This window comes from Sycon ciliatum, chromosome 4, assembly GCF_964019385.1.
Source record: "Sycon ciliatum chromosome 4, ocSycCili1.1, whole genome shotgun sequence".
Lineage (NCBI taxonomy): Eukaryota > Metazoa > Porifera > Calcarea > Leucosolenida > Sycettidae > Sycon > Sycon ciliatum.
The window spans coordinates 40,762,410-40,789,365 of NC_088646.1; the positions used below are offsets into that span (position 1 = coordinate 40,762,410).

The 26,956-nt window shown below is 48.0% G+C and overlaps 2 protein-coding genes across 3 annotated transcripts in view; both read left to right on the plus strand.

The window, feature by feature from the left end:
* The window catches only part of LOC135813574 (zinc finger protein 91-like), a 28,335-nt gene extending 8,936 nt beyond the window's left edge, over positions 1-19,399 (plus strand). The window contains exons 5-14 of the mRNA XM_065326665.1: positions 180-590; positions 1,363-1,638; positions 2,625-2,810; positions 8,518-8,892; positions 9,659-9,934; positions 10,492-10,683; positions 11,603-12,391; positions 14,093-14,374; positions 17,334-17,525; positions 17,987-19,399. Of these exons, the coding sequence (XP_065182737.1) occupies positions 180-590; positions 1,363-1,638; positions 2,625-2,810; positions 8,518-8,892; positions 9,659-9,934; positions 10,492-10,683; positions 11,603-12,391; positions 14,093-14,374; positions 17,334-17,525; positions 17,987-18,621 (3,614 nt within the window). The 3' untranslated portion in view covers positions 18,622-19,399. The remainder of the gene's footprint in view (positions 1-179; positions 591-1,362; positions 1,639-2,624; positions 2,811-8,517; positions 8,893-9,658; positions 9,935-10,491; positions 10,684-11,602; positions 12,392-14,092; positions 14,375-17,333; positions 17,526-17,986) is intronic.
* Positions 19,400-21,388: 1,989 nt separating this feature from the next.
* LOC135816193 (putative phytanoyl-CoA dioxygenase) lies at positions 21,389-26,142 on the plus strand. Of its 2 annotated transcripts, XM_065329591.1 has the most exons (5): positions 21,389-21,734; positions 23,565-23,654; positions 24,200-24,333; positions 24,739-24,823; positions 25,293-26,142. In XM_065329591.1, exons 3-5 carry the CDS (start codon positions 24,230-24,232, stop codon positions 25,404-25,406), a joined length of 303 nt encoding a protein of 100 aa, XP_065185663.1. In that variant the 5' UTR covers positions 21,389-21,734; positions 23,565-23,654; positions 24,200-24,229; the 3' UTR covers positions 25,407-26,142. The 2 variants fall into 2 exon arrangements, with proteins under 2 accessions (XP_065185663.1, XP_065185662.1); XM_065329590.1 differs by lacking the exons at positions 21,389-21,734; positions 23,565-23,654 and adding an exon at positions 23,998-24,105.
* Positions 26,143-26,956: the final 814 nt, after the last annotated feature.

A 26,956-nucleotide genomic window follows, 5' to 3' on the forward strand; every position in this document is an offset into this window, starting at 1 on the left:
TTCCGGGATTTCATCACTGACAGGGGCACTCAATTTTCAACAGCATTGCGTGTGTGTGTGTGTGTGTGTGTGTGTGTGTGTGTGTGTGTGTGTGTGTGTGTGTGTGTGTGTGTGTGTACACTGACATGCTGTCTCTGTGTTGATCTACTGTGTGTTGATCTGTTACCTGCCGGCTTCAGCGAGGGCGATAGCTGCCGATCGTCCAAGGCGCTCAGCCAGAGCTAGTGGTGGCAGTGCTGCTACTGCGACTCCTCAATGTGCTGCAGGCGTCTCTTCCAGTGTCACAGCACCTTCGACGGGTCAAGCTGATGAGTCCGCTGAGAATTTGCACACATCATCGAATGAAATTGGGAACGAAGAAGGTATGGATGATGGTGCTGAGTCCCCGGTGGATACTGGTGATGTTGTCGCTGTAGCTGCCGCCCTAGCAACAGAGGGCAGTGAGACGGAGCAACAACACACCGCTGCCGTACTCAACCCGCTGGGAACACACCCTGCAATGGTGGAGATTGGGGAAACCCCCTGTTCTGTGTGCAAGCAGTGCTTCCCCTCGCTGGAATCACTCAGCCGGCACCTGGAAACTCACATCAGTAGGTTTCAAGTTGTGATTGTGTGTCACTGTGTGTGTCACTGTGTGTGTCACTGTGTTCGTCACTTTGAGGAAAGGGACAAGGGGATCTAGTATGGTGTGTGGAATGATAGCAGGCTGAATGTCGACTGGCCCTGTGCTGACACTGTGCTACAAGTGCATGTTCACATTGTGCATCAGTAGTGTTGTCTATAAATTATATCACACTCTTTTTAATATCTTATTATAGAGAGGACAGGAGACTTTTAGTTAGAGTTACATGTATGAATAGCCACCCACCACTGTAGCTACCGTGTTTTCCCGTTTGTAAGTGGTGATAAGTCGAAGCTCCATACTTGGGACCTCAATTTTGTAAAAGGTCGACTTCTATTCGAGAAATACGGTAACATGGGCAACAACTAGGCGCTAAGCTAACAGAGTACTGAGACATGCAACTCGCTGACACCGACTTTCATTAGACATTGGAGTTTCAGTTGGGTGCGTACTGTCCAGTAGGTTACTCGGTCTCTGCAGTAATCTTGCAACCCGGGGTGCTTAGGAGAAGACTCACTTTGCACATCTAACTAGTTATTGTTATGCTGCTTTATTACGCGACCTGTTTTATTATTATTCAGAACCACCACTTACCCACCCCACCGCTTAGGAGCTGCATCCCCTCTGCGCCTTGATCCAAGAGGGTGGTGGCGTTCCTGCGGATGCGGAAAACTTGGCCTTTGACCGAGTCTCACGCGAACCGTGATTTTTTTATTTTTTTTATTTTATTATTCTTGCAGATCAGTGCTCATGGAATGCCAAGCAGCGTGGCGTGTTCGTGTGTGAAGTGTGCTTCAAGGAGTTTCCCTACCGTCTCCAGTTGATACGGCACTATCTCATGCACTCCGACGTCCGGCCGTACCAGTGCAGCTTCTGCGAGAAGCGATTCCGCGAGGAGCGTACTCTCAACAAGCACGTCGTGCACCATGCCAAGGGCAAACTGCACGAATGCCCGCACTGTGACAGGAAGTATCTGTCGCGCGACTCTCTACTCTATCACATCTCTAAGCACAAAAGTAAGTGATGTCCAGTCGACACATGCCTTTAATAACACAATTACATGCTAGCTCAGGTTTGAGAGAGTACACACTAGAAAACAGGTCAGTTTGGAGTCCGGGAAACCGCTGCTCAAACTGCACTGGCTCTATGCTTCAGAGTTGTATAGTTTATTTCAACCAATAAAATTAATTTGTTTTTCCTGGACCAGGGTGCGCTGTTGAACTGCTCAGCGATTCTTTGAGGACACTGGCTATACTTTCCCATGTACTCGCAGACTCCAGTGCAGCCGTTAACACTCAGTCACTGGCTGTACCCTGATCATTTGAAAGCTATGACGCATAGAGTCAGTGCTTGAGCAGGGGTGCAAGTGAAATTGACACCGTTTGAGTCTCACTCCGAGTCACCATCGCTCAATTCCTCACTCATCGTTGCCGTGTTGTTCTGCACTGTGACTTTGGGTGTTTTGCCTTTGATAAGGGGTGAAACGAAGGTGTCAAAGGTTCGAAGAACCTTCGTTTTCATTTGAAACAAACCTCCGTTTGCAATTTAAAAGAAGGTCAACACACGATTTCTTCATGCAAGCATGCACTGATCTTCCCTGTATACACGTGTACCGTACTGTACTGTAGTCTGTACAGTCAACTACCGGTAGTTGTGTGTCCACTTGACTCCCGTTAGGCGCCACTGCAAGTGCATAGTAGGCCAAGGACTGGGCTTGAGCGCGTGCCAGTCACGGCCACGGTGTGCAGAAGCAGCCTTGGGCAGTTGGTGGCACAATCAGCACATAGCAAAAGCTATGGGCTTGTTGTGACCGCACAGCGAAACATTTGTGTACAGTCATAGTAGGGCACATCATGCACAGAGTTCGCTTCAACGGGAACTGTGAACTGGTACTTCAAGTAAAAGAATCCTACGACACATTCGTTCGTTTTGATGAAGGTTTGTTTTGCAAATTGAGACCTTCGTTTCACCCCTACCTTTGATGGCTTTGATGTGAGTCCAGATGTTGTCAAGCGCTTTCAGTGCAAGTACTGTCACGTGGCGTTTGCTGCACCCAGTGATTGCAGTCGACACGAGATCAGTCACACTCGAGCGCCGCAGCACCAGTGCGGCTCGTGCAGCCTCTCCTTCAACAGGATCAACCAACTCACTGCGCACAAACTGGAAGTACACAATGTTGACTCTAATGGTGAGCAGCAGACAGTTTGGGGTTTTCTTTTTCTTTTATGTATTGAGTAGAGTATTCCGACTATGCCTGGAGTGGTCACGGTGCCTGTTCAGTGTCTCCCAGAGATTTTCAATGGGGTTCGGGTCAGGGCTTTGGGCTGGCAACTCCATTGTGCGGAATGTCTGGTCCTAAAGCCACCTCTTCGAGGCGCATGTGGCATGTTTCGGGTCATTGTCCTGTTGAAAAACACAATGGCCTTCACCAAACAACTCGTGCATGCTTGGCACCATGCAATTCTGTAAGATGCCAAGCCACTGGGCACTGGGTGTGCTCCATCTTGCCCATGACCTTGTAGAGCTGTCCAACACCGCACGCCGCCATAGTGCCGCACACTATAATACCACCTCCACCATGCTTAACTGTGCCACGTGAGCACAGTTGGGGTTCAGTCATTCTCCTTTGCGCCTCCTGACGTACCGAACTCCGTCACTGCATTGCATATTGAATTTGGACTCGCCAGTCCATAGCACCTACGCCCATTGCTCAGTTGTTCATGATTTATGATCTTTTGCAAACTACAACCTCTTCTTGCGATGTGTTTCGGCAATATATGGCTTTTTCACAGCCACTTTGTGATCCAGGTACGACGTGAGAGATGTGTGCCAGTCTTTGCAGCAAGCTCCTTCCGTAATCCCGTGGCAGTTTTGAAGCGATCAACGAGACTGAGTACCTTAAGCCTCCTATCATACCTCTCATCACTCTTGTGTTCAGCATACCTTGCTTGCTTCCGCAGGTGAAGTCAGGCAGTAGGTCAGGTTCCACAAGCACAGAGCGGCTGTGAAGGATAGGACAAACCAACAACTCACTCTCGTTCGGCTAACCGACAACTAACCCTGAAGGAAAACTTCAACTGGTTCGTGGCTAAGGACTGCTCAACACTGTCACTGGTATAATCAAATTTGTTCCTTTTGCCGAAATAAGAATTAGCACTTACTTTCGGCAAGCGAGGTTTCGGTGACGGAGGTAACGAAACAAATCCGTCGGCGGAGAAGGGAGTGTCGACCGGGTACCAGCATCAGGTAGGGGCTCGCCATCATCAGGAGCCACCTCCTCGAACTCAGTATCGATCTCCCGACCCATCCCCGCACTGCTACGCGATACTGAGAGGATCTTCCGCACAAGATCAGGTCATGAACCACCGTTGGGGAGATGCAGCCCCCGGCAGATATCCCTCAACTGCTCGTGGCGTGTCGTGGCGTGCACACGCCAACGACTCGAGATACATGGCTCAACTGCGGCCCACGAACTCGAGAAAATGAAAAAATAAAAATAAAAATACTCGAACTTTCAGCAACGACGGAGGTACGCAGTACTGACACACAATGACTGGACCACTTCTGACACCAAGTGAAGGAGAGGACAAACCAACAACTCACTCTCGTTCGGCTAACCAACAACTAACCGTGAAGGGCTGTCATCCTTGTTATTTTATCTTGGTGTGCAATACTATCAAGTTGTACAATATGTGAGTACATGTACTAGAAAAGGTACCGGTAGTATGGGAAATAGTACTCAGCATGCTATTCTAATGTCATATATGGACAGATTTAAATATGAGGATGTGAAGGTTATAGTTATATCTAAAGGGATATTATTTTATTGGCACTAAACGATATAGAGTTTCAATATCATCACAGCGGCGTCACTTGCCTGCTGCGGAGGCTGGCATTGCATTGAATTGAGCACGGCTGACTTCATCGGCGTTTGGCTGGATGACGATCTGTCTGACTCCATGAGCCGACAAACCCAACATACGAGCGATCCGTCCGGCAACAAAGAGCCATCCTGGCTCGTGGCAACCACTGCTTCCCTCTTTGCAAGTTGTAGGTTAGTTTGTTCACCCATGGCTGATGCTTACTTGTCCAAAGTTGACCTTTTTTCTACGACATGGAAGTAAAACAAATTGGTGCATCACGTGGATCGAAGAAAATCAGTTTTCCTGCGACTGGCTGGGCTACAGACTCCATTTTTGAGTCTCCATGGTGAAATTGTGGGAAATGGTCAACAATTTCCGCCGACCCTGCACATTGAAAATCCTAGCACAAAACTCTCTGAAATCTCCCGCGAAATCGGTCAAAATAATCGCTAACGAAATCGAATGTCAAATACGGTAAAACCTGTCAAGAGGACCACTCTGATAAGGCGACCACCTGTTTCGGAGGACCACTACAACTAGGACCAAGCGGTGTTATTTCCAGTCGAATGACTCTGGATAAGGAGACCACCTGTACATGGAGACCACCTGTACATGGAGACCACATTTTGAAGGTTCCTTGGCTTGAGCGGTCGCCTTAGACATGTTTCACTGTACAGTGGAACTCACTTAATACGTACCCGGAAAACACGTACACCCGCTTAGCACTGTACGGTCCTTTTTCGTCGCACGGATTTTCCTCCCGTAAGCGCATATACAAATGTGTATGGATACGACTTAGGGAGCGTTCGTTTTGATCTACAGGTTTGAGTACAAACTACTTCTTCTGGTAGATTTCACTGGTTTGAGGGAAAGAAGCAAACGGGAAAAGTCTGAAAAAAGTGCCTGTCACCACCAGGACTCGAACCAGGGTAAATATGTTCGTTTTTTCTACGACCAACGGTAGATTGTACTTTCCTCTGCCGGCTTTATCAGGTTTGAGGCCTGTGGAAGTCGGTAGAAGTTGGTAGAGGTATGGTAATTCTGTACTTGTGTGACGATGAGAGCTGGTTTCCACACAATAGCGTACATCGTACTGTAAAATCGACGTTCTACTGAAAAGGGTAGATCTACGTTGGTAAACTAGCACCTACCGGCTTTTGATCCGCTCTACTCTACTCTACTCTACTCTACTCTACTCAACCAAGTACTGTAAAGCGACAAACTTTCGCGGTGCGCAAATTTAGCGTTTTCATAAATTGGGCTGGTTCATGATGAGAAACGTTTGCGATTCTATCTTTTCAGTCAGATCTTGTACTGTTTGTAGCACAGGAAGCCTGGTTTGGTGGCAGCAACCACATACATTTCTGAGCGCAATCTGTAATTCTGCAAGAATTCTCTGAATTTGCAGTGGAATTATGGTTACATGAGGAGGTGAAAGCGAAGATGTGACAGTGTGTTAGGCCTTTCATCTCACATAATAAAACCCGAGATTTTTTAGTGACGTCAATAAACAAACACATCTTCGCGCCTTTATCCTCAGCTCCAACCTGACCCTCACTGGCCTTTTGAACGAGCTGACAGAAAACCTAGTATTTCATGGAATACAACTTGAATTGGCAGGTGGCACTACAAAGTCATATACCATAGGAAGCGTGCAGTCCACACCTTGGAAACATGACACGGATAACGGGATAAACGGAAGTATTATACATTCGGCACCGCAGCCAAATAACACATAAAATAGTGGTCAATCCAACAGATGTGGATCACTAGAGCAGACAGTCAACCCACTGGTTAGGAACTGTGACAGCTAGGGTGGGTAGAATCGGAAACGTTCATCATAGAATGGGTGGGAACACACTGTCACATCTTCGCTTTCACCTCCTCATGTAACCATAATTCCACTGCAAATTCAGAGAATTCTTGCAGAATTACAGATTACATTTCAGAGGTTCCAGCTCGATGCTCCAGTGTGTCATTCAAAGTGAACAAAACCTAACATCGGTCTGAAGAGGCAGACACTGCAGTCGGTCCGGACTGAGCGATCAATCAGCATTCAGGACAGCTTGGGTGAACTGGGCCATTGCAGATGGCCGGTAGTAATGCCGAATAAACGTGCTGGGACCACTCCAATCAGCGGCGGCAAGCACAACTTCCATGGGGACACCAGAAGAGCGAGCAGCAGACGTAGCGGCAGATCGAGTTGAATGACCAGAAAACTGTGCAGTGTCTACTCCACATAATCCCAGTCCGAACGTCCTCGGCTCGCACCGCCTGTGGGATGCTGTGGTGGACGGGACCACTCGGGCCGTTGAGGCCTGTATGGAGCAGGTCGGCTCGCGCGGGAATACGCCCCGGGGCGGCTTTGCCAGGGCCTGGAGGAAAAACCCTCTGACGAAGAGTGATGGTGGGTCGGCAACCGATCACGACGGGTGTTGGTCCAAGCTGACGTGGACTTGGCGAGGGTTTTCCTCACCTCGCCTTTCTGCTCCAGTTCCTTGTAAAATGTGTCACCAAACAAGGAGGTGCCCTCCTTCGGCAGCGGCAGCTCCTTCGCATCCTTCGCCAGTGCCTTGTGCCCTGCACCCTCCAAGATGGCGGCACGGCGATGAGCAGTCATCCGGGCATTGGCATGCCCCAACAGTACCAGTGATCGCTGAACAGCATCCAGGACTACATCCGTGGGAACGTCCATACTGTCCCCGTTGCTGATAATGTCTTCCCAGAGTTGGGTCAGTGGGCCACACGCCGATAAAAAATTCTGCTGTAATTTGTGCAGGCCACTATCCATGGTCTTCGGGAGTTCCTCCCCGAGCCAAGACGCAACGGCGTCGTCCACCGTTGGCACAACACATGCTGCGGTATCGGGACGTGGGTCCTTGGAGGTCATCTCCTTTACTACAGCATCACTTTGGATTGTCCGGAAATACTGCTCTACATAGCTCTGCACTTCTGGAGAGGCTTTATACAAATGCCTTTTCGTGGCAGCCTCCTCGCCCTTGGGATCGAACAGTGGGCGAGCCGAGGGAGTTGCCTGGCCAGCCAATGGGCCCTCCGGCAGATGCGACAGTCCCAGCTCCGGGGATGCGCCTGCAGAAATTCCATCTGGAAAAACAGAGTTCGTATGTGCCAGACCAGCCATTGGGTCGTTCGGCAAGGATGACAACCCCAGCAACGGGGGCGCATCCACTTCCATGTTCAACACGGGTACATCCTGCGTAGCAGCAGGGGATTGGTGCCCATCAGCAACGTTCAACGGGGAGGTAGCCATGGCCAGAGACGGATTTCGATCCAGGAGAACAATTTTTGGCATCCACACAAAGCGAAAGCGAGAGAAAAAAGGCCAGTGAGGGTCAGGTTGGAGCTGAGGATAAAGGCGCGAAGATGTGTTTGTTTATTGACGTCACTAAAAAATCTCGGGTTTTATTATGTGAGATGAAAGGCCTAACACACTGGAGCATCGAGCTGGAACCTCTGAAATGTAATGAATAATTTCAAGCATTTTGACATACTGTAAATATACAAAATTTCGGCGCTGCAAAATTTCGGCACTTCACGATTTTTGACATTTCGGCGGCGATTTATTTTCGGCGTGGGGTAGAGGGCATAGTATAGTGCGACAGATGCTGTGAAAAATTTCATCGACGTTTTAATTTAGGCATTTTGGGTCGGTGCCGAATATAGCCGAAATTAAATAGCTGCCGAAAATTTGTATATTTACAGTACTGCACATGTATCGTATTGGTGGGGCCACGTGAGTCAACTTTGAATAAGAAGTACAGTACGTCGGATACTGCATACCTTTTTCCGGGATTTCATCACTGACAGGGGCACTCAATTTTCAACAGCATTGTGTGTGTGTGTGTGTGTGTGTGTGTGTTTGTGTGTGTGTGTTTGTGTGTGTGTGTGTGTGTGTGTGTGTGTGTGTGTGTGTGTGTGTGTGTGTGTGTGTGTGTGTGTGTGTGTGTGTACACTGACATGTTGTCTCTGTGTTGATCTACTGTGTGTTGATCTGTTACCTGCCGGCTTCAGCCAGAGCTAGTGGTGGCAGTGCTGCTACTGTGACTACTCGATGTGCTGCAGGCGTCTCTTCCAGTGTCACAGCACCTTCGACGGGTCAAGCTGATGAGCCCGCTGAGAATTTGCACACATCATCGAATGAAAATGGGAGCGAAGAAGGTATGGATGATGGTGCTGAGTCCCCGGTGGATACTGGTGATATTGTCGCTGTAGCTGCCGCCCCAGCAACAGAAGGCAGTGAAACGGAGCAACAACACACCGCTGCCGTACTTAACCCGCTGGGAACACACCCTGCTATGGTGGAGATTGGGGAAACCCCCTGTTCTGTGTGCAAGCAGTGCTTCCCCTCGCTGGAATCACTCAGCCGGCACCTGGAAACTCACATCAGTAGGTTTCAAGTTGTGATTGTGTGTCACTGTGTGTGTCACTGTGTGTGTCACTGTGTTCGTCACTTTGAGGAAAGGGACAAGGGGATCTAGTATGGTGTGTGGAATGATAGCAGGCTGAATGTCGACTGGCCCTGTGCTGACACTGTGCTACAAGTGCATGTTCACATTGTGCATCAGTAGTGTTGCCTATAAATTATATCATACTCTTATCTTATTATAGAGAGGACAGGAGACATTTAGTCAGTGTTACATGTATGAATAGCCACCCACCACTGTAACTACCGTGTTTTCCCGTTTATAAGTGGTGATAAGTCGAAGCTCCATACTTGGAACCTCAATTTTGTAAAAGGTCAACTTCTATTCGAGAAATACGGTAACATGGGCAACAACTAGGCGCTAAGCTAACAGAGTACTGAGACATGCAACTCGCTGACACCAACTTTCATTAGACATTGGAGTTTCAGTTGGGTGCGTACTGTCCAGTAGGTTACTCGGTCTCTGCAGTAATCTTGCAACCCGGGGTGCTTACGAGAAGACTCACTTTGCACATCTAACTAGTTATTGTTATGCTGCTTTATTACGCGACCTGTTTTATTATTATTCAGAACCACCACTTACCCACCCCACCGCTTAGGAGCTGCATCCCCTCTGCGCCTTGATCCAAGAGGGTGGCGGCGTTCCTGCGGATGCGGAAAACTGGGCCTTTGGCCGAGTCTCACGCGAACCGTGAATTTTTTATTTTTTTTATTTTTTTATTATTGCAGATCAGTGCTCATGGAATGCCAAGCAGCGTGGTGTGTTCGTGTGTGAAGTGTGCTACAAGGAGTTTCCCTACCGTCTCCAGCTGATACGGCACTATCTCATGCACTCCGACGTCCGGCCGTACCAGTGCAGCTTCTGCGAGAAGCGGTTTCGCGAGGAGCGTACTCTCAACAAGCACGTCGTGCACCATGCCAAGGGCAAACTGCACGAATGCCCGCACTGTGACAGGAAGTATCTGTCGCGCGACTCACTACTCTATCACATCTCTAAACACAAAAGTAAGTGATGTCCAGTCGACACATGCCTTTAATAACACAATTGCATGCTAGCTCAGGTCTGAGAGAGTACACACTAGAAAACAGGTCAGTTTGGAGTCCGGGAAACCGCTGCTCAAACTGCACTGGCTCTATGCTTCATAGTTGTATAGTTTATTTCGACCAATAATTTTTTCCCCTGGACTATGTTGTGCTGCTGAAGTGCTGAGTGATTCTTTGAGGACACTGGCTATACTTTCCTGAGCACTCGCAGACTCCAGTGCAGCCGTTTACACTCACTCACTCACTGGCTCTACTCTGATCATTTGAAAGCTATGACGTATAGAGTCAGTGGTTGAGCAGCGGTGCAAATGAAATTGTCACTGTTTGAGCTTCACTCCGAGTCACCATCGCTCAATTCCTCAGAGCTCAATTCAACAGAACTGACAGTTCAATCAAAGTTGCCAGTTTTTTTGTTTGCGAATGAAGGAGCTATGACATCATCATTATGCCATGATTCATGTGCCATCATAATTATGTCATGATTCATGAGACTTCTTGCTGTGTGTTTTGCTATTCAGCCCCTACGCTACGTCATGTGTGCAAGCTGTGTGGCAAGGCATTCCGTAACCCTAGCGACCTGTCGCGACACGACCAGGTACATGCCAAGGTGGCGCAGCACACGTGCAAGATCTGCGACATGGCCTTCAACAAGCGCAGTGAGCTGGTGTTCCATGCCGTCGACGTGCACAAGACATCAGGAGAAATGAAAGGTGAGTAGCTGCATGCAGGGCGATGGCGCTGGTGGTGGATGAGAAACAGCTCCCACTAGCTAGTGTCTTGTGGTGTGTTGCATGTGCCAGGTGGAGAGCATACATCTGCATGTGCGTCTGTGTGTGTGTTTGGTGGAGGAGGGGGGTATGCGTATAGAGCACCATTGGAATTCATGGTAGGAGCAAGCGAAGTCAAAGAACGTGCCGTATAAAAGTCCAGGCGGGAGCAACAGAGTTGGCCAAGTGCCAGCTGTGTGGATTAGACAGTTACCATATTTTCCGGAGTATAAGCCGCGACTTATACTCCAGTGTGGCTTATACTCCAGTGTGGCTTATACTCCAGTGTGGCTTACACTCCAGTGTGGCTTATACTCCAGTGCGGCTTTTACTCCAGTGTGGCTTATACTCCAGTGTGGCTTACACTCCAGTGTGGCTTATACTCCAGTGCGGCTTATACTCCAGTGTGGCTTATACTCCAGTGTGGCTTACACTCCAGTGTGGCTTATACGCCAGTGTGGCTTGTACTCCGAAAAATACAGTATTAGATAGTTATCTGACACCAGTCTTGATCTGTCTCATTCAGATCTTGTCTGCTATCATTGCTATAAGAGAACATCTGTGGTTGCACATCCAGTGCTTCTCTTGCGACGGGCGTGTCCTTTTTCTGCACCTTGTCCTCACCCACTTACTGAGGTGTGGTGAGCCCATAAGTGGGATCATTTTTCAAGTCCACCCAGAGTTAGGGGATTTCAGGGGGTGTCGGCCGTTGGGCGGTTCAATAGCCCATTGAGTCATCTTTCCAAGATTCCTTTTGAGTCTCTCTCCCCTCTCCCGTGGAGACCCACGTGCCCAGTTATGGCAGTGAGCAAGTACAAGTAGGTGTGTGTGTGTGTGTGTGTGTGTGTGTGTGTGTGTCCAGCTTCATTTGAACCGGTCGTTGGACACTCTGGAAACTCTACTACAAAGGTTATAGTGGAATGCGTTGCTGCCACTGTGAGCGACAGCGGTGACAACAACTTCTCTGCTGATAACACCGCCAGTAACAGCAGCAGCCGCAGCAGCAACGACAACCCCGGTGATAACTGCAGCGCCAGTAACAGCAACAGCAGTGCTGGAGAAAGAAACACCAGCGACATCACCGCCACAATCACAACTCCTGCCACCGCCACCACCACCAGCAGCAGCATCAGTGACAGCGGAAACACCAACATTAGTGAGAACATGGGCAGTAACACTATCCCCCTGCTGCCTTCAAATAGTGCCGTCACAACGGTCACTTTCAGCGTTCTATCACCATCACCTGGCAGTGGCGTGGCAGTGCCATCTGTAGACACCATACCGGTAATCGCTTCCAGTAGCTCACAACCTGAACATGCTAGCCTGGAAGCCATTAATGACAATGGGTCAAAGTCAGCAACAGCACAAGTGAGCGATGGTGATGGTGATGGTGATGTAAGTGGCAGCAGTGGGACGACTGCCACGGACAATGCTGCTAAAAAGTCTACGCGTACCAGTGCTAGTAGGGTGTGTACAGAGTGCGGAAAGCAGTTTAAGTCAGCGCAAAGTCTCTACAACCACCGCCTCTCGCACGACTTCATCAAAGCGCAGCAAGCGTTGGCCGCCAAAGGGATTTTCCCCTGTGCTGTCTGCAAACAGACATTTGACTCGCTGGAGGTGCTCACTCGCCATCTACTAGACATACACACCGGTAAGTTGTTCTAGTAGTGACCTGTGTTTGTGGCCCGGGCCGCGTGCAATCACTGACAAACATGAGTACGGTACTAGACGTGCAATCACTGACAAACATGAGTACAGTACTAGACGTGCAATCACTGACAAACATGACTACGGTACTAGACGTGCAATCACTGACAAACATGACTACGGTACTAGACGCTGAGCACTGGACTGCGCTTACTTGTGCTTGTGGTCCGCGTGTAATCACTGAGAATATGAGTACGGTATTATATAGCAGCAGAGCATTGCACTTACATTTGTTCAGAGAGTCACAACTTGCCTAGCCCCGTTTAGCTCAGTGACACCTTGCTGGCGTTGTTCTGCTCACGCCTGGCTCATGTTTGCAGTGGCGTAGATAATTATGCAGTCTGCACTGTGCAATGTGCAGTCTCTTTGTAGTGTTTGTCTCAACTGAGTCCGCTCCCATGTCGACGTCCGTGCTGCCGCTGTCAAATAGCTGCTAGTACCGTAAAATCCCGCCAGAGCGCCCCGTCTCTCCCATCCGCCCCTCCCTGACTTCTTGTCAGGGACGTGATTGATTGTATCCTCGTATGACTCTGGCGCAGTCTGTGATGCCGTACTGCACTGCAGACGCGTGCTCGACCCCGTTGGAAATGTACGCAACAGTGCCCACCCTCCTGACCAGGGATCGCACAAACCCTGCGTTTTGTCGGGTCTGTACGACTCCTGGCTCTTGACCTTTGGTCGGTGTACGAGATGCACGAACAGTTTTCGTAGGGTGAGTACTTTTTCATGTAGCACTGAATGCAGCAAGTAGGACTCGCCCATCCGCCCCTCCCCACCTGAAGCGTCGAGGAGGTAGGGGCGCTCTGGCGGGATTTTACGGTAATTGTGACTATCAGTATCATGTGTTTGACTTTCCACAGTGTGCGGGCTATAGCTGCATGTAATAAAGGCAGTCCACAGCGCATCTGGCCCATAACATTGAAAAGAGGTCACAGTTGCACTCTCTCTGTCTGTCTCTCTGTCTCTCTGTCTGTCTCTCTGTCTCTCTCTCTCTCTCTGTCTCTCTCTCTCTCTCTCTCTCTCTCTCTCTCTCTCTCTCTCTCTCTCTCTCTCTCTCTCTCTCTCTCTCTCTCTCTCTCTCTCTCTCTCTCTCTCTCTCTCTCTCTCTCTCTCTCTCTCTCTCTGTGTGTGTGTGTGTGTGTGTCTCTGTGTCTCTCTCTGTGTCTCTGTCTCTCTCTCTGTCTCTCTCTGTCTCTGTCTCTCTCTGTCTCTGTCTCTCTGTCTCTGTCTCTGTCTCTCTCTCTCTGTCTCTCTCTCTCTCTCTCTCTCTCTCTCTCTCTCTCTCTCTCTCTCTCTCTCTCTCTCTCTCTCTCTCTCTCTCTCTCTCTCTCTCTCTCTCTCTCTCTCTCTCTCTCTCTCTGTCTCTCTCTGTCTCTCTCTGTCTCTCTCTGTCTCTCTCTGTCTCTCTCTCTCTCTCTCTCTCTCTCTCTCTCTCTCTCTCTCTCTCTCGCTCTCGCTCTCGCTCTCGCTCTCCCTCTCGCTCTCGCTCTCGCTCTCGCTCTCTCTCTCGCTCTCTCGCTCTCCCTCGCTCTCGCTCTCTCTCTCTCTCTCTCTCTCTCTCTCTCTCTCTCTCTCTCTCTCTCTCTCTCTCTCTCTCTCTCTCTCTCAAGTGTTCTGTGCTCTTCTTCTCTTCATCTCTGTCTAGGTTGTCCAGACTCCAGTGAGACCAGATCTGTTTATACGTGTGAGGTGTGTAGCAAAGACTTGAAGAGCAAGTATGTGTTGTTGCGTCACTACCTCACGCACGCCGGTGTGCGTCCGTTTGAGTGCAGCATCTGTCACAAACGCTTCACGGAGGGCCGTAATCTCAACCAGCATGTGCTGCTGCATACACAGGCAGATCTCTATGAATGTACCATGTGCAACAAGAAGTATTCCTCCAAGCACTCTCTTCTCTATCACATGACCAAGCAGACCAAGCATGCAGGTTAGTAGTCCTGTCACATGTCCGAACATGCAGGTTAGTAGTCCTGTCACATGACCAAACATACAGATTGGTAGTCTTGTCACATGACCGAACATGCAGGTTAGTAGTCCTGTCACATGACCAAACATACAGATTGGTAGTCTTGTCACATGACCGAACATGCAGGTTAGTAGTCTTGTCACATGACCAAACATACAGATTGGTAGTCTTGTCACCTGACGAAACATGCAGGTTATGATTGTCAAAGAGCATCTTCAATATCACTATAAGGATGACGAGCTCAATTCAGCTCGTCATCCTTATACTTATACAGTCAGACCTCGCTTAACCGCACACATCCGTTTTCCACAAAAATATCCGGATAGGCGAGGGAACCGGATAACTGAACACACATACTCTATATGCATGTGGCACATCAAGATGGGCGGCATCGTACATACATGTATGCGGGTCCTATGCAGAACAACTAGGGTGCACAATATGTAAAACAAGCGAGAAAAATGACAAGTGCATGCAACTGAGTGCTATCCGCATGCATGCAGCAGGTCAAGGACCTCATTTGTTTGTACAACTCCCTGGTTCTAGCTTCTGCAAGCCACGTGCAACCGGATACGACGAAGCTTTTTGTACATATTTCGACCAGTTTGTACACAAAATCATCATGCACCGGTATGCGGATCGCGAGGTCCGGTTATGTTGTATGCGTAATGTATGCTGCACATCGGTAACCAATGATTTTCTTCCGGATGGCGAGGGATCCGGGTAAAGGAGGACCAGATAAGCGAGGTCTGACTGTAGCGATATCATAATTGTTGTCTCCTCGCTGTTTGTTTAATGCTTCTTTAAACACGTCAAGTCGAGAACATCTTTGTTTCTTTAAAATTCTTTTCTTATTTTACTGAAAATCGTTGTGCGGTTATATGGCAAACGGGCTGACCCAGCCCGAGGCATCTAGAGCCCCCAGCTAGCCCGGCTGGCCCGTTTGGCATGTTTTAACACTCACAGCGAGTTTCAATTTGTTGACGTTTATGCCAGAGACCTCTGCCCCCCTCCCCCCCCCCCCCCCCCCACACACACACACAGCTGTCAGAGAGTCTGGGCTGGAATTGCACATGTACATTATACCCTAAGACGAAGGATGCTATGGCCACCCAGAGGGCCATTGTATATTCCTTTTGTCTGCACCTGTATTCTCCCCTGTGCTATATTCGTACTGACCAACCCCTCAAATGACAAGCCCTTGACAAGCCATGGTAGTTCCCTTGATTTCAGCTAAAATCCCTGGATACACCCCCCCCCAAAAAAAAACAGGAAAACGGCGTTCGCCCCGATCGGAAGTGTGCCGATACAGGACGCATGGTGTTGCAGGTAAACCAGACCACGGGTGGGGAAAAACATAATACTTAATAGGCTGAGGCAACAAAAGAAAGTGCACATAGCTGGTCCTGGACTTCCAAGAGTACGTGCAAAAGCAACATGTGGGGCCTGAACTTCCACCGGATGGAGAAAACAGTGTCTAATGGCCCCTGAACGAGAATAGAAAGATGAATAGGAAAAAACGCAAGCAGAAATAAACAGCAAAAGCAAAGAAAAGCAAAAAGGGCAAAATGGAACGTAGGGCCTGAACTCCCACTACAACACAACAGCGATAAGAAAAAGATCAGGACTTGAAAAGGAGAAAGAAAGGAGTGCAGCTATATCAGTCTGAATGTGCACAAGGAAACAACAGCAACCGGATTTTCCAAAAAGCAAAGGCATTGCATATGGGGCGTGAACTCCCGCCACAAGAGAAAAAAACCGATATCAGGACTTAGAAACGAAAGAAGACAAAGAGGATCACAGGAGATGGGCAGAGGCTGCATCCTCATCACTGGTAACCAGGTTTCTGAAGGCTGAAGACTGGCCATTGTGGCTTTCTTGGCATGACTTAGAAACTGGGGCCTCAACAGTGAGGTACTCTGATGGCCCCGGGACCGAGTGCTTGTACTAACAACTGATAAGGTTGCTTGTTGTTTCTGGCTTCAAGTAGCTTCGCTAGCTCGTCTCAATGTTCTTGACAATACTAAAAAAGCGCTCTGGATCAGCATGTGCATGTGGGAGAACCAGTGCCACCTTCGCCAGCTTACTCAGATTTGCAAATCGAAGCTGGGTTGTGTCTTCAGGGTGAGTCAACTTGTTCAAAGAAGACCAGAACTAATTGAGGCTTTCACCAACGGCCGGCAGCACTGTCATCTGGCAAGCTCTTGTAGTCGAGCAGCTCAGTGAGGATGGCATCAATTTCTTCCGGTCACTGCTCTTCCAGTAGCCTGCGGCACAGGTGGTGATGACAGCAGCAGATGAAATCCATGAACGATTGGTCGGGTTGAGAAACGAAAGAGCACGGATGGTGGGATCGTTCAACGGAAACTTGTCAAGCATCTTCTTGACGCAGGCTTCGTAGAACCTCCGCGGAAAATTGGTTAGTGGAGAGGTCAAGAGGCTGCCAGATCAACTGTTGCGCTTCGTTCAAAATCGATCAACAGTACGTGGAGTTTCTAGTACTACAAGTACAGTCAGTCAGGTCTACCCTGTTACCTACTGCATGACCGAATGCGAGAGCTGTTTACAGGGCCAGCGCGCTACTAAAGTATTGTAAAGTCACGCGCACATCGAGTAGGTCTACTACCGTACATCGCGTACGGGCACAACCGCCCGTACCGCTTTTTTAAGAGAAAAAAAGGGGACTTTAGCGGCCAATCCCCGGACTTCGACAAAATGTCCATTTTCCGGGAGTTTGCATGAAATCCCCGGAACCCCGGGAGATTGGTTGATTTCCCGGGATTTTCCCGGGAAACTCTGGAGGGTTGTTCAGTATGTGTATTAAGTGTGTGTGCTTGTGCCTTTGCCTCTGTGTGTGTGTGTGTGTGTGCGTGTGTGTGTGTGCGCGCGCGCGTGTGTGCGTGTGTGTGTGTGTGTACAGATAAGATCATGCCATACGCGTGCCAGTACTGCGACAAGCGATTCCGTGCTCCTAGTGACGTGAGTCGCCATGAGCTCTGCCACACCAAGCTGAAGCCTCACGTATGCAAGATCTGCAACAAGTCCTTCAGCAAGAAGTGTCGCTTGACTTTGCATGAAATCAACGAGCACATGATATCCGGAGAAATGAACAGTGAGGGACCACTGCACCACTGCTTGCTTGGCGTTGTAATTGTCCTTGTTGTTCATTGTCATTGTCATCATCGTCGGCGTTGTTGTTGTTGTTGTTGTTGTTGTTGTTGTCGTTGTTGTTGTCGTTGTTGTTGTTGTTGTTGTTGTCGTTGTTGTTGTTGTTGTCGTTGTTGTTGTTGTGGATCTTATGTTAGATTTATTTTGTGTACTCAGTGGAGGGGAGGGGGAAAGAGAGAGAGAGAGAGAGAGAGAGAGAGAGAGAGATAAGAGAGAGAGAGAGAGAGAGAGAGAGAGAGAGAGAGAGAGAGAGAGAGAGAGAGAGAGAGAGAGAGAGAGAGAGAGAGAGAGAGAGAGAGAGAGAGAGAGAGATAGAGAGAGAGCAGAGAGCAGAGAGCAGAGAGAGAGAGGCTGTCTTTCTCCTGATGACTTTCTTTGTGTGATTGTTTCTTGTTCTGCCATCAGCTATCGCCATCTCCCATGAACCGCTACTGACCGCAGCAAGCCATGCTGCAACTTGTAATCCTATCTCTGAAACAGACAAGGACATGTCTGCCATAGAGAAGGAAATATCTGCAATAGACGAGGACATATCTGCAATGGAGAAGGACATGTCTGCAATGAGTGATGAGACGTCTGTGGTTACCAGTGGACCATGTGCAGGTGGTGACGACATGTCTGCACTGGACCGGGAAATGCCTTCCCTGGACAAGGAAGCAGCAGTTGTCGAAGAAGTATCCGCGATGGACAGTGAAACACTTGCAACGGCAATGGGCGACGGAATGCCTACAGTAGACGCGGACATGTTAGTGGTGGACACAGAAATGTCTACAGTGGATGCCGAAGAAACACCAGCATCGGTAATTGATGAAACGTCAGTTGTGATTGAGGGAACACCTGCATTGGACAAGGAAACTTTTGTAGTGGACAAGGAAATGACACACGCAGACTCAGCAATGGATGATGAAACGCCAGTTGTGGTTGAGAGAACACCTGTATTGGACAAGGAAACCTTTAAAGTGGACAAGGAAATGACACACGCACACTCAGCCAATGTTGTAGATGAAATCGTAATGGACTCTGGCAGACGCCTGACGTGATATTACGTCCTGCTGACTGGAGCTTCCCGAATGACAGGTTTCCTGAATGGCTTGCTGACCGAATGGCTGATTGCCTAACTGGCTGACTGCTTGACTGGCGGAGTGCCTGAATGACTGCCTGAACGGCTAACTGCCTGAATGGCTGACTGCCTGAACGGCTTACTGCCTGACTGGCTCACTGCCGCAACGGCTTACTGCCTGACTGGCTCACTGCCTGAACGGCGTACTGCCCGAATGGCTGCCTGACTGCCCGAATGGCTGGCTGGCTGACTATAAGTACATGTCTGCATACGTAGCACTTCAGCTCCGTTTGTATCCTAGCTAACTTGTTAGGCAAGTTCACACACCAACTTGGGTGTTTTAGAGTGACGAGCTCAGATTTGTAGAGCTTCCTTCTTCCTTGCAATGCTGATCTGAGCAAACGTCTAGCATAGAAGTTATCACGAACATCATGTACCTCAAAAGAAGCTCTTGTGATTGGTTTCTTTGTCTCGTGATAACAATTTAACAATAATTTAGGATTTTTTAGATTTTTGTTGCTGATTAGATTTGCTGCGCTTGCCGTCTCGCAGCCGCAACACTGCTCGTCCACAATTTTCTGCGTGGATTTAGTTATTTTCTGTTCAGATGTATTTGTTTTTAACCGGCAGGAACCTGCACCTATTCTACCTTACCTATCGTGTACATTTACATGTGATTACTTTTATTTTCATTACTTTTAAAAGCTCATAGCTGTACTGAGGAAGCCTAATTGGCCGATACAGCTAACTGTCTACAGCATTGGGTGCACGTGAGTAGATAGAACTGGATCAGTAGCCCAAGGGCATGTTTGATTGGTTGGATCTGGATCCAGATCGATCGGATCCGCTCAATATATGCACGTTCGTTTCAATGAATCCAGATCCAGATCCAACGGATTTGGATCGGACCAACCCTAGTCCGGCTTGTGCTCCAGTGCGGCTTTTTCTCCGGAAAGTACTGTCGTTCCGTGCATGCACCGTTCGATTACACAAATTCCGCCGTCAGAATCTACGGAATGTTCCGAACCCTATTCTGTCTATTCTTTTAAAGAGAGGATGGAATTTCTTATTCTCCCACCAGAAATTACAGTCATTGACGAACGCTCCTTTAGGGGCCTTCCGTAAATACCGATATTTATTTAGAAACGAAAACTAGTCGTTTCTCTTCAACCCCCCCTCCCCCCTCCCTGAGAAACGAACACATACAAATGGCACATAGTGTCGATATTTTTCGTTTTTTTCTGGACATGCTCACGCATGCAAAATGCACATCGATATTTTTCGTACCCACGCGAACCTGCATGGTCCGGTTGCGATTTTTATGTGGTATGGCACGATTTAATGCGTGATGAATTCCAGCCGTTCGTTTACATGGCTGCAAGGGCCGTTCATTCTGGTTACTATGGTATTCGAGAATTTTCAAATCTGGGTCCAGAGAATGTGTAATCGAACGTGTCTGTGTTTTTTCCTACTGGGTGCAATAACAACCACTCCGGTTGGCCTCGTAGACCCGGGTGCTCGAATGAGACACAGGGTACCAAAACAGAAACACCCTGAAATTGTACCTAAACTTGTTCCGATTTCGTTTAGTTTTCACAAATACCATCAACATACAGCCTGCTAACGGTATGCCAAATTTCAGCGCTGCCCGGTAAACACTTTTTGAAATACTCGCGACCCACTTTTTGCTGGGTCCTTGATTCGAGGATATGGGTCTCCTGTACGGTGCTGCCAAAGACCTGCTGAATCTGCGGCTCCACTGACCATCTTGCTCTCAAAAATGAAGTAGTAAGTTACTACTCCCTGCCCTCAACTGCCACACCAAGCGTAGACGATGGCAGACCCGTGTGCTTGAATCGGAGACGATCTGACGAGTTCGCTGTTTCTGATTCGAGCACCCAATTTTCAAATAAAAAATCCGAAGGAAATACGACAATTTTACTGCGTCTGTAGCTTGTGTTGTAGCGCACCCAGGTTCTGAATTCCTGCTGGGTGGGTCAAGCCAGACTCTCTTCCCTGTTCCATCGCCTCTCCAAAAGTATATTCTGACGTTGAGATTTACAGATGAGAAATTGCACACCTGTCAAATCGTTTCTGATTCGAGCACCCGGGTCTACGTTGAGTCTTTGCATAAAACAGTCAAGTGAATTGCTTGCTCGCCAAGCTGCAAAGTGCAAGACTGATGCGCTCACCTAGCAACAGCAGTGAACAATGGTTTGCTGAGGCCCTGCAATGCTGCTTACCGTATTATCTCTAATATAAACACAGTCTCCAATAATAGCACGTCTGGCAATAATAGAACGCGAAGGACTAAAGGGACGCTGGTCTAGGAGTGCGGCAGTTTTTGCGCGCCATGGCAACGAGGAGTGCGCGCACGCGAGAGCCACCAGCGCAAAGCGCTGCAGACTTGCGGCGGGACAGCGAGTGAGACACTTGGCCGTGACCCAGTACGAGTGCAGTCTTGACCAGGGAGCCCTACACATACCGGTATGTGTAGTATAGGGCTCCCTGGTCTTGAGCTACAGGAGGTAAAAAGTTACTCGATCGGATAGAGCGAAACTGAGCACCATGGGATGCGAGCAGCTGTTAATACTCCCGACCAGGGAGCCCTACACATTGTGTAGGCACCTTGCTTGACAGCAAGGAACGCTTTTTTTTAGAAAGGAAGCTTCTTCTCCAAAATTTAAAAAAAAAAATTAAAATTATTCCTTCTGAAACTTGACCTCGAAGCTGACTGCTGAATGCGATTAGGATTCCTGAAGATGCACCAGACTGATTCTGGCAAGCCGTCTGTCGTCTGGATATGCACTGTTGTTCGTCATGGTCAGCAATCTTCTTCGTTCGTCCTTTCGTTTTCGTTTTCCGCGTATTACTTCAATATTATTTTATTAGTGCAGTAATTGCCAAGACAGAAGACTGCAGTACGAACTCGTACTCGTAGCAGCAGCAATGCCAAGAAGAGCAGGCAGCGTAGCAAAAGCAGTCACAACAACGCAGACGCAATAACATTTTCAGCAGCCGTTCATCTCAGAGGGGATGCAGCGCCAAACTGCGAGGGTGGGGTGGTAACTCTCACAACCAATGCCTCCGCAGGTAAGTACTAGTAAAGCCTCTTGTGCGGGAAAAATGAATTGCACATATCATCAAACAAATTCAAATTCAGTAAACTACTTTGAAGTACAAAAATCAATTTAAATGCATGAATCTTCACTAGTTTGAGGGAAAGAGACAAACAGGAAAAGTCTGAACAAAAATGACTGTCACCACCTGGACTCGAACCAGGGACCTTCGCTTGAAGCCAGCGATGCTCTAACCACTGAGCTATGGTGTAGTCGTCATCCCAGCAGAGACTGTTCAACATTTTCTTCAGACTTCGTAACTTACACTTCCTGTGAATCCACGCAGGCGGGTGGGACGCAGCCCTCACTGTACCCACACACTTCACGTACACTCTAGCACGCGGGGAGCCCCAAGTCATAAAAATGCATGAATGTTAGTATTAAACACAAAAATATAAAGTAAAAATCAATTGGAACACAAAAAAGAGACAAAAACCCTAGGTAAAAGAGCCCACAGAAACATTACCGTACTGGCAAAGAACGGCAGCTATTTACAAAGGCCCTATTCCTACGCCTGTATGATGCCCGGGACCCTCTGATACAGATAAGTACTATTATATAACCCTGTTCTTACTCGAACATGCCTCCGGATAGCACACGACTTGTTGTTTTAGAAGACTGTATTATAATGTTTTACTCTGACTCTGATCGAAATCATCTTGCAGTACAAAGGAAAGTTCTGCCTCTCTCGAAGCAGAAGCGGAGATTCAAGAAACATTCAAATCAAAAGATTGCGCGAAAGCAGTGTACGCGACTACGCGCATCAGACGTGAATACAACATGAGAAGTGAAAGCAGTGTACGCGACTACGCGCATCCAGACGTGAATACAACATGAGGAATGAAAGCAGTGTACGCGACTACGCGCATCAGACGTGAATACAACATGAGGAACGAATGCGTAGTAGTATGATAATGCACAACAGTACAACAAGCAGTGCTGATAGACACATAAAACGGAGTGGCTCTGCACCATTATCAGTGGGCTGGATATAGACTGTACAAACCCAATACTAGTACAATACTAGTATTAGATAAACCTTGTTATAGTTCATACATGTTGTTAGTTTGACAGCATGAAACAAGGTGGAGGACACAACACCCAGCTGGAGAAACTAAAGAAGTCAGTTACGACTGCCCTTGAAGCTGAGAAGTTGTGTGAGCTCAGTCTGTGCGAGCGGTAGGTTCATTATCCAAACAAATGGCGAAATAAAAAGTTGCCAGAAGAATAACCTCTACAAATAACCACTTGTGTTATCCACATGTATCAACTACTTATCAGCATTTCAAAGAATATTCTGATTCTGAAAACAATCGTTTCAATGCTCGACCTTATTATAATGATGATAAACTGAACACAATTCAAGAATACTATAACTCAACACATAAGAGATTGGAACTCAGACGGTGAGCCAAGAAAAAATTATAACATGGAAAAATGTGGGCACAAGGCACTTTCATGCCGTGGAATGTCTCCGTGCTCCTTGTCAGTTTTGTGCTGGATTGTGCACGTCCGACTCTTCAAAATCTGGCTTAGTTGGTAGACTCAATCGCATAACTTGTGCCCACATTTGTCCATGTTACATAAGTGATATGAATGTTATCTAATCTGGCACTCAATGTGTTACATTTTGTGTGTTATCTTGCAATATCACGCGACTCAATATCACATCAGACTAATTATACCAAAGTTCCGTTCGTTTCTCTGCAGGGACTGGGAGGATGGGAGTTGAAAAATCCACAGCTGATGCAAACCGGATTTTTAATGTATGATGTATATGTGTTTTTTTTCTGCACCCTACTAGGTTCATCCTTAGCTACCCCACAGCTGAGTGCCATACTGGTCATGACGTAACTACAGAAACAGGAAAACTTGGAGCTGAGCCAAGGGCAAGGTAAGAAACTAAGAATCACTCCTGGACATCTGAGGCTTCATGCAAACGGTGATAACGGCACACTCGCCATGACTTTGTTTTGTAGGCTCTGTTGAGAAGCGACACTCCAACGCGTTCACCTGTGACCACCACGGCACAATGTATAGCGCGACAAGGCTGGTGTGATATTCAGTACTGAGAACGTGACCGCGGTCCGAGCAACAAACAACACCTTTGTGCAGTTGACAAGACCCTTGTTCACCCTTGACCATTCCTGGAGCAATATAAATCTAAATCTGCAAAAAAAAACTCTCTCTTCAGCTACTTGTTTTCTCCTGCAACCTTCTCCAGGACTGTGCTGCTTTTTAAAACTACTGCCATGTCCAGCAAAATCCAGCCGTATCATGCTCAACTAGGGTCAGGACCATACAGTTGTTGCCCACAGGGACAGTTGTCTGTGTACTGCTGCGGGGTAGATGTTTTATTTGGCTGGATTTCATCAACAACGACTACTTTACCATTCAAATGGTTGGTTGTTACCTGTGATCTCTGTGTTCTCTTTGTAGAACTTTATACCTGTGCATGGCCATGATCCCATGTACAAACAGCCCCAGAGAGTACCCATGCGTGCTGGCAGCTTACTCATCTGGGACCAGCGTGTGGCGCACGGCAGTCGGCCCAACAACAGCACGCGAGCAAGGTACGTCAGAACACTGCTACGTATATGAGTATTCGTGTGCGTGTGTGTATGAGTGTGCGCTCGTGTGTGTGTGTCCGTATTTGTTTTAAAGTTTGATGCAGTGGTTTGTACTAGGTGCTTTCCCGCCTACTCAGTTCTCACCAACCAGACTGATATCTATGATAAAGCTCTGCTCTACGGTACATGAGTAGATGATGCTCTCCGGATATCTAGCAGCATCTAGACCCTCCTGGAATACGGAGAACTTAATTATGGGCTGCTTATCGCTATAGGCTACTGACATGTATTGTACTATGGTACTTGAAGTCTTGAATAGTAGTCGTTGGTGGGAAAGGATCATCCCTCTAGGCTATGTGTGGGTTCGTGTTATGACAAGTTCTTGTGGACCTACAATGTCCTCTGCAGGTATGTTCAATTTGTAAAGATGTTCCCATCCATCAACCTCCACTCAGAACGAGCTAAGAATCGTGGACAGCTTATCAAGGACAAGGTATGTTGCGGGTGCTCCGCCGGCTGATGTGACCAGTAATGGATGTGTCTGTCCTGCTGCTAAGTATACGAGATCTCGTAGTCCTTAGGCTGTTTTGTTGTCCTGCTGCTGCCTAGCGGATCATGTGATTGTTTGCTTCCCTGTGTGTGCTCTGGGTACTGCCCCTCGCGTTGTTTCCTGTAGCTGTGTGCTTATTGTGCTGTTGTCTGTGTTCTTGTATTCACATCCCGGATACCCTTGCATTCATGTATCCACATCATCCGGGTGACGTCACATGCCTATCATAGTGCCAGTGGTGTAACGATGTGCTAGTATTGTTTTCCTGTGTGATGACATTCCCCAAACTGTCTCCTGTCTCGCATGCGCACGTGTGATATGAGCATGCATGATTCGTGAGTCTTCAGTCAGCGAGTCTTGATACACACATGTAACACAGTGTTATCTCTGTGTTTACATGGTGTACTTGTAGGTTGAACTAGCTGGTGTCGACTTGACTGACCTGGGCAAGAAGCTGTGTGCCCTCAAGGCATGGGCATCCGCGGACACGAAGGTGCCCCGCGCCAAGGCTAAGAAAAAGACATAGACTACGTGTTCGCATGGCTCTTTGTACATTCACAGTTGAGTGCCTCGTTTTATGTGTGTATGTTTAAATCATGTACACCCTCTGATGGGAGTATGATAATGTAGTCATCTAGACGGCTGGCCTGTCCCTAGTGTTCCAAGTGCATATTGACGCTAACCTCCAATGTTATATCCAGCAAGTATCAGATCTGCACTATCGCACATAGAACTGGTGTATATTTCTTTACTGTGTTGATCACTACCCTACTAGCCACAGTCATATTTATATCAACAATAACGTGGGCACCGCATTATTTTTTGTTTAGGAGCTGTCGGTATGCCGGTAGCATGGGTCACGCTAGTGCAAAATAGGCTAGACTACATGCAGCCAAGAACCAGGCACTATTCCATCCAAGAAATAGTGGGAGTAGCTATCCTGATGCCTTGCAACATGTCCAAACCACTTCAACTTGATGCTTGGTAACGAGAGAGCTTGGAAGCTCAGGGCCCTACGCTATGCTTTTTTGCCTTGATGACCTAGACAAAAAAAAGCATAGGGATGTTATAAATTCTTATAAGTTTATACTTTTTGTTTTTAGACATAACCTGGGATTCGAACCCGCACTATCGCCCTGCATGCATCCCCCGATACACTTCGCATACATACTAATTCTTCCAAGTTGCTTCACGTTATGATCTTGTATTTGAAAGCCCTATTTGAATATGCATTGTGGCCAGCCGTTTTTGATTGTACGGTACGGTCAGGATAGGTACGGTCGAGGGTAATACGACACCGTCTACCGCCTTGATGACGGCAAAAAAAAGAAAAGGGATGTTATAAATTTTTCTCCTATTTTTTTCGGGCATTACCTGGGATTCGAACCCGCACTGTCGCCCTGCATGCATTCCCCCATACACTCCGCATTCATACTCATTCTTCCAAGTTGCTTCACGTTATGATCTTGCGTTTGAAAGCCCTATTCGAATATTGCGGCCAGCTGTATGTGGCCAGCTGTGTATGATGGTACGGTTCGGGACAGATACGGGATAGCGCCAGGCGTGACACAAACACCAAATTAAAGCTGTGTGGACCCTGGCTAGCGCCAGACGTTACTGAAGTAACGTCTTCAGTAACGTCTTCTGCATAGCTACGGGAATAAAACTAATTATGGACCTTACTTAAGTATTTAAAAAAATAGTTCAATACTCGTAAAATGAGTGCCAATGGGCAAATGTCCGGTGCTGCACTGAGAACGCATGAGTGGTGACATCTCGTACTGCAATAGGCACTACTTGTATCACGACTACCGTAATGTCGCGTGCATAAGCCGGATTTGTGCATAAGCCTGTCTCGTGTAGAAGCATGAAATCTGCAACAGCTTTTCGCGTACAAGCCTGTCGCATGCATAAGCCGGGCCAGTACACGAGACGCGCCACGTGTCGCGTGCGTAAGCCGGGCTACTACGCAAGACTGGTGAGCGCGCCTTTTACATGTTCATGTTTGCATGGTACCGTACACTTGCACACGCGGAAAACGTGGGAAGATGCGGAAATCAACACCAGCAATCAACA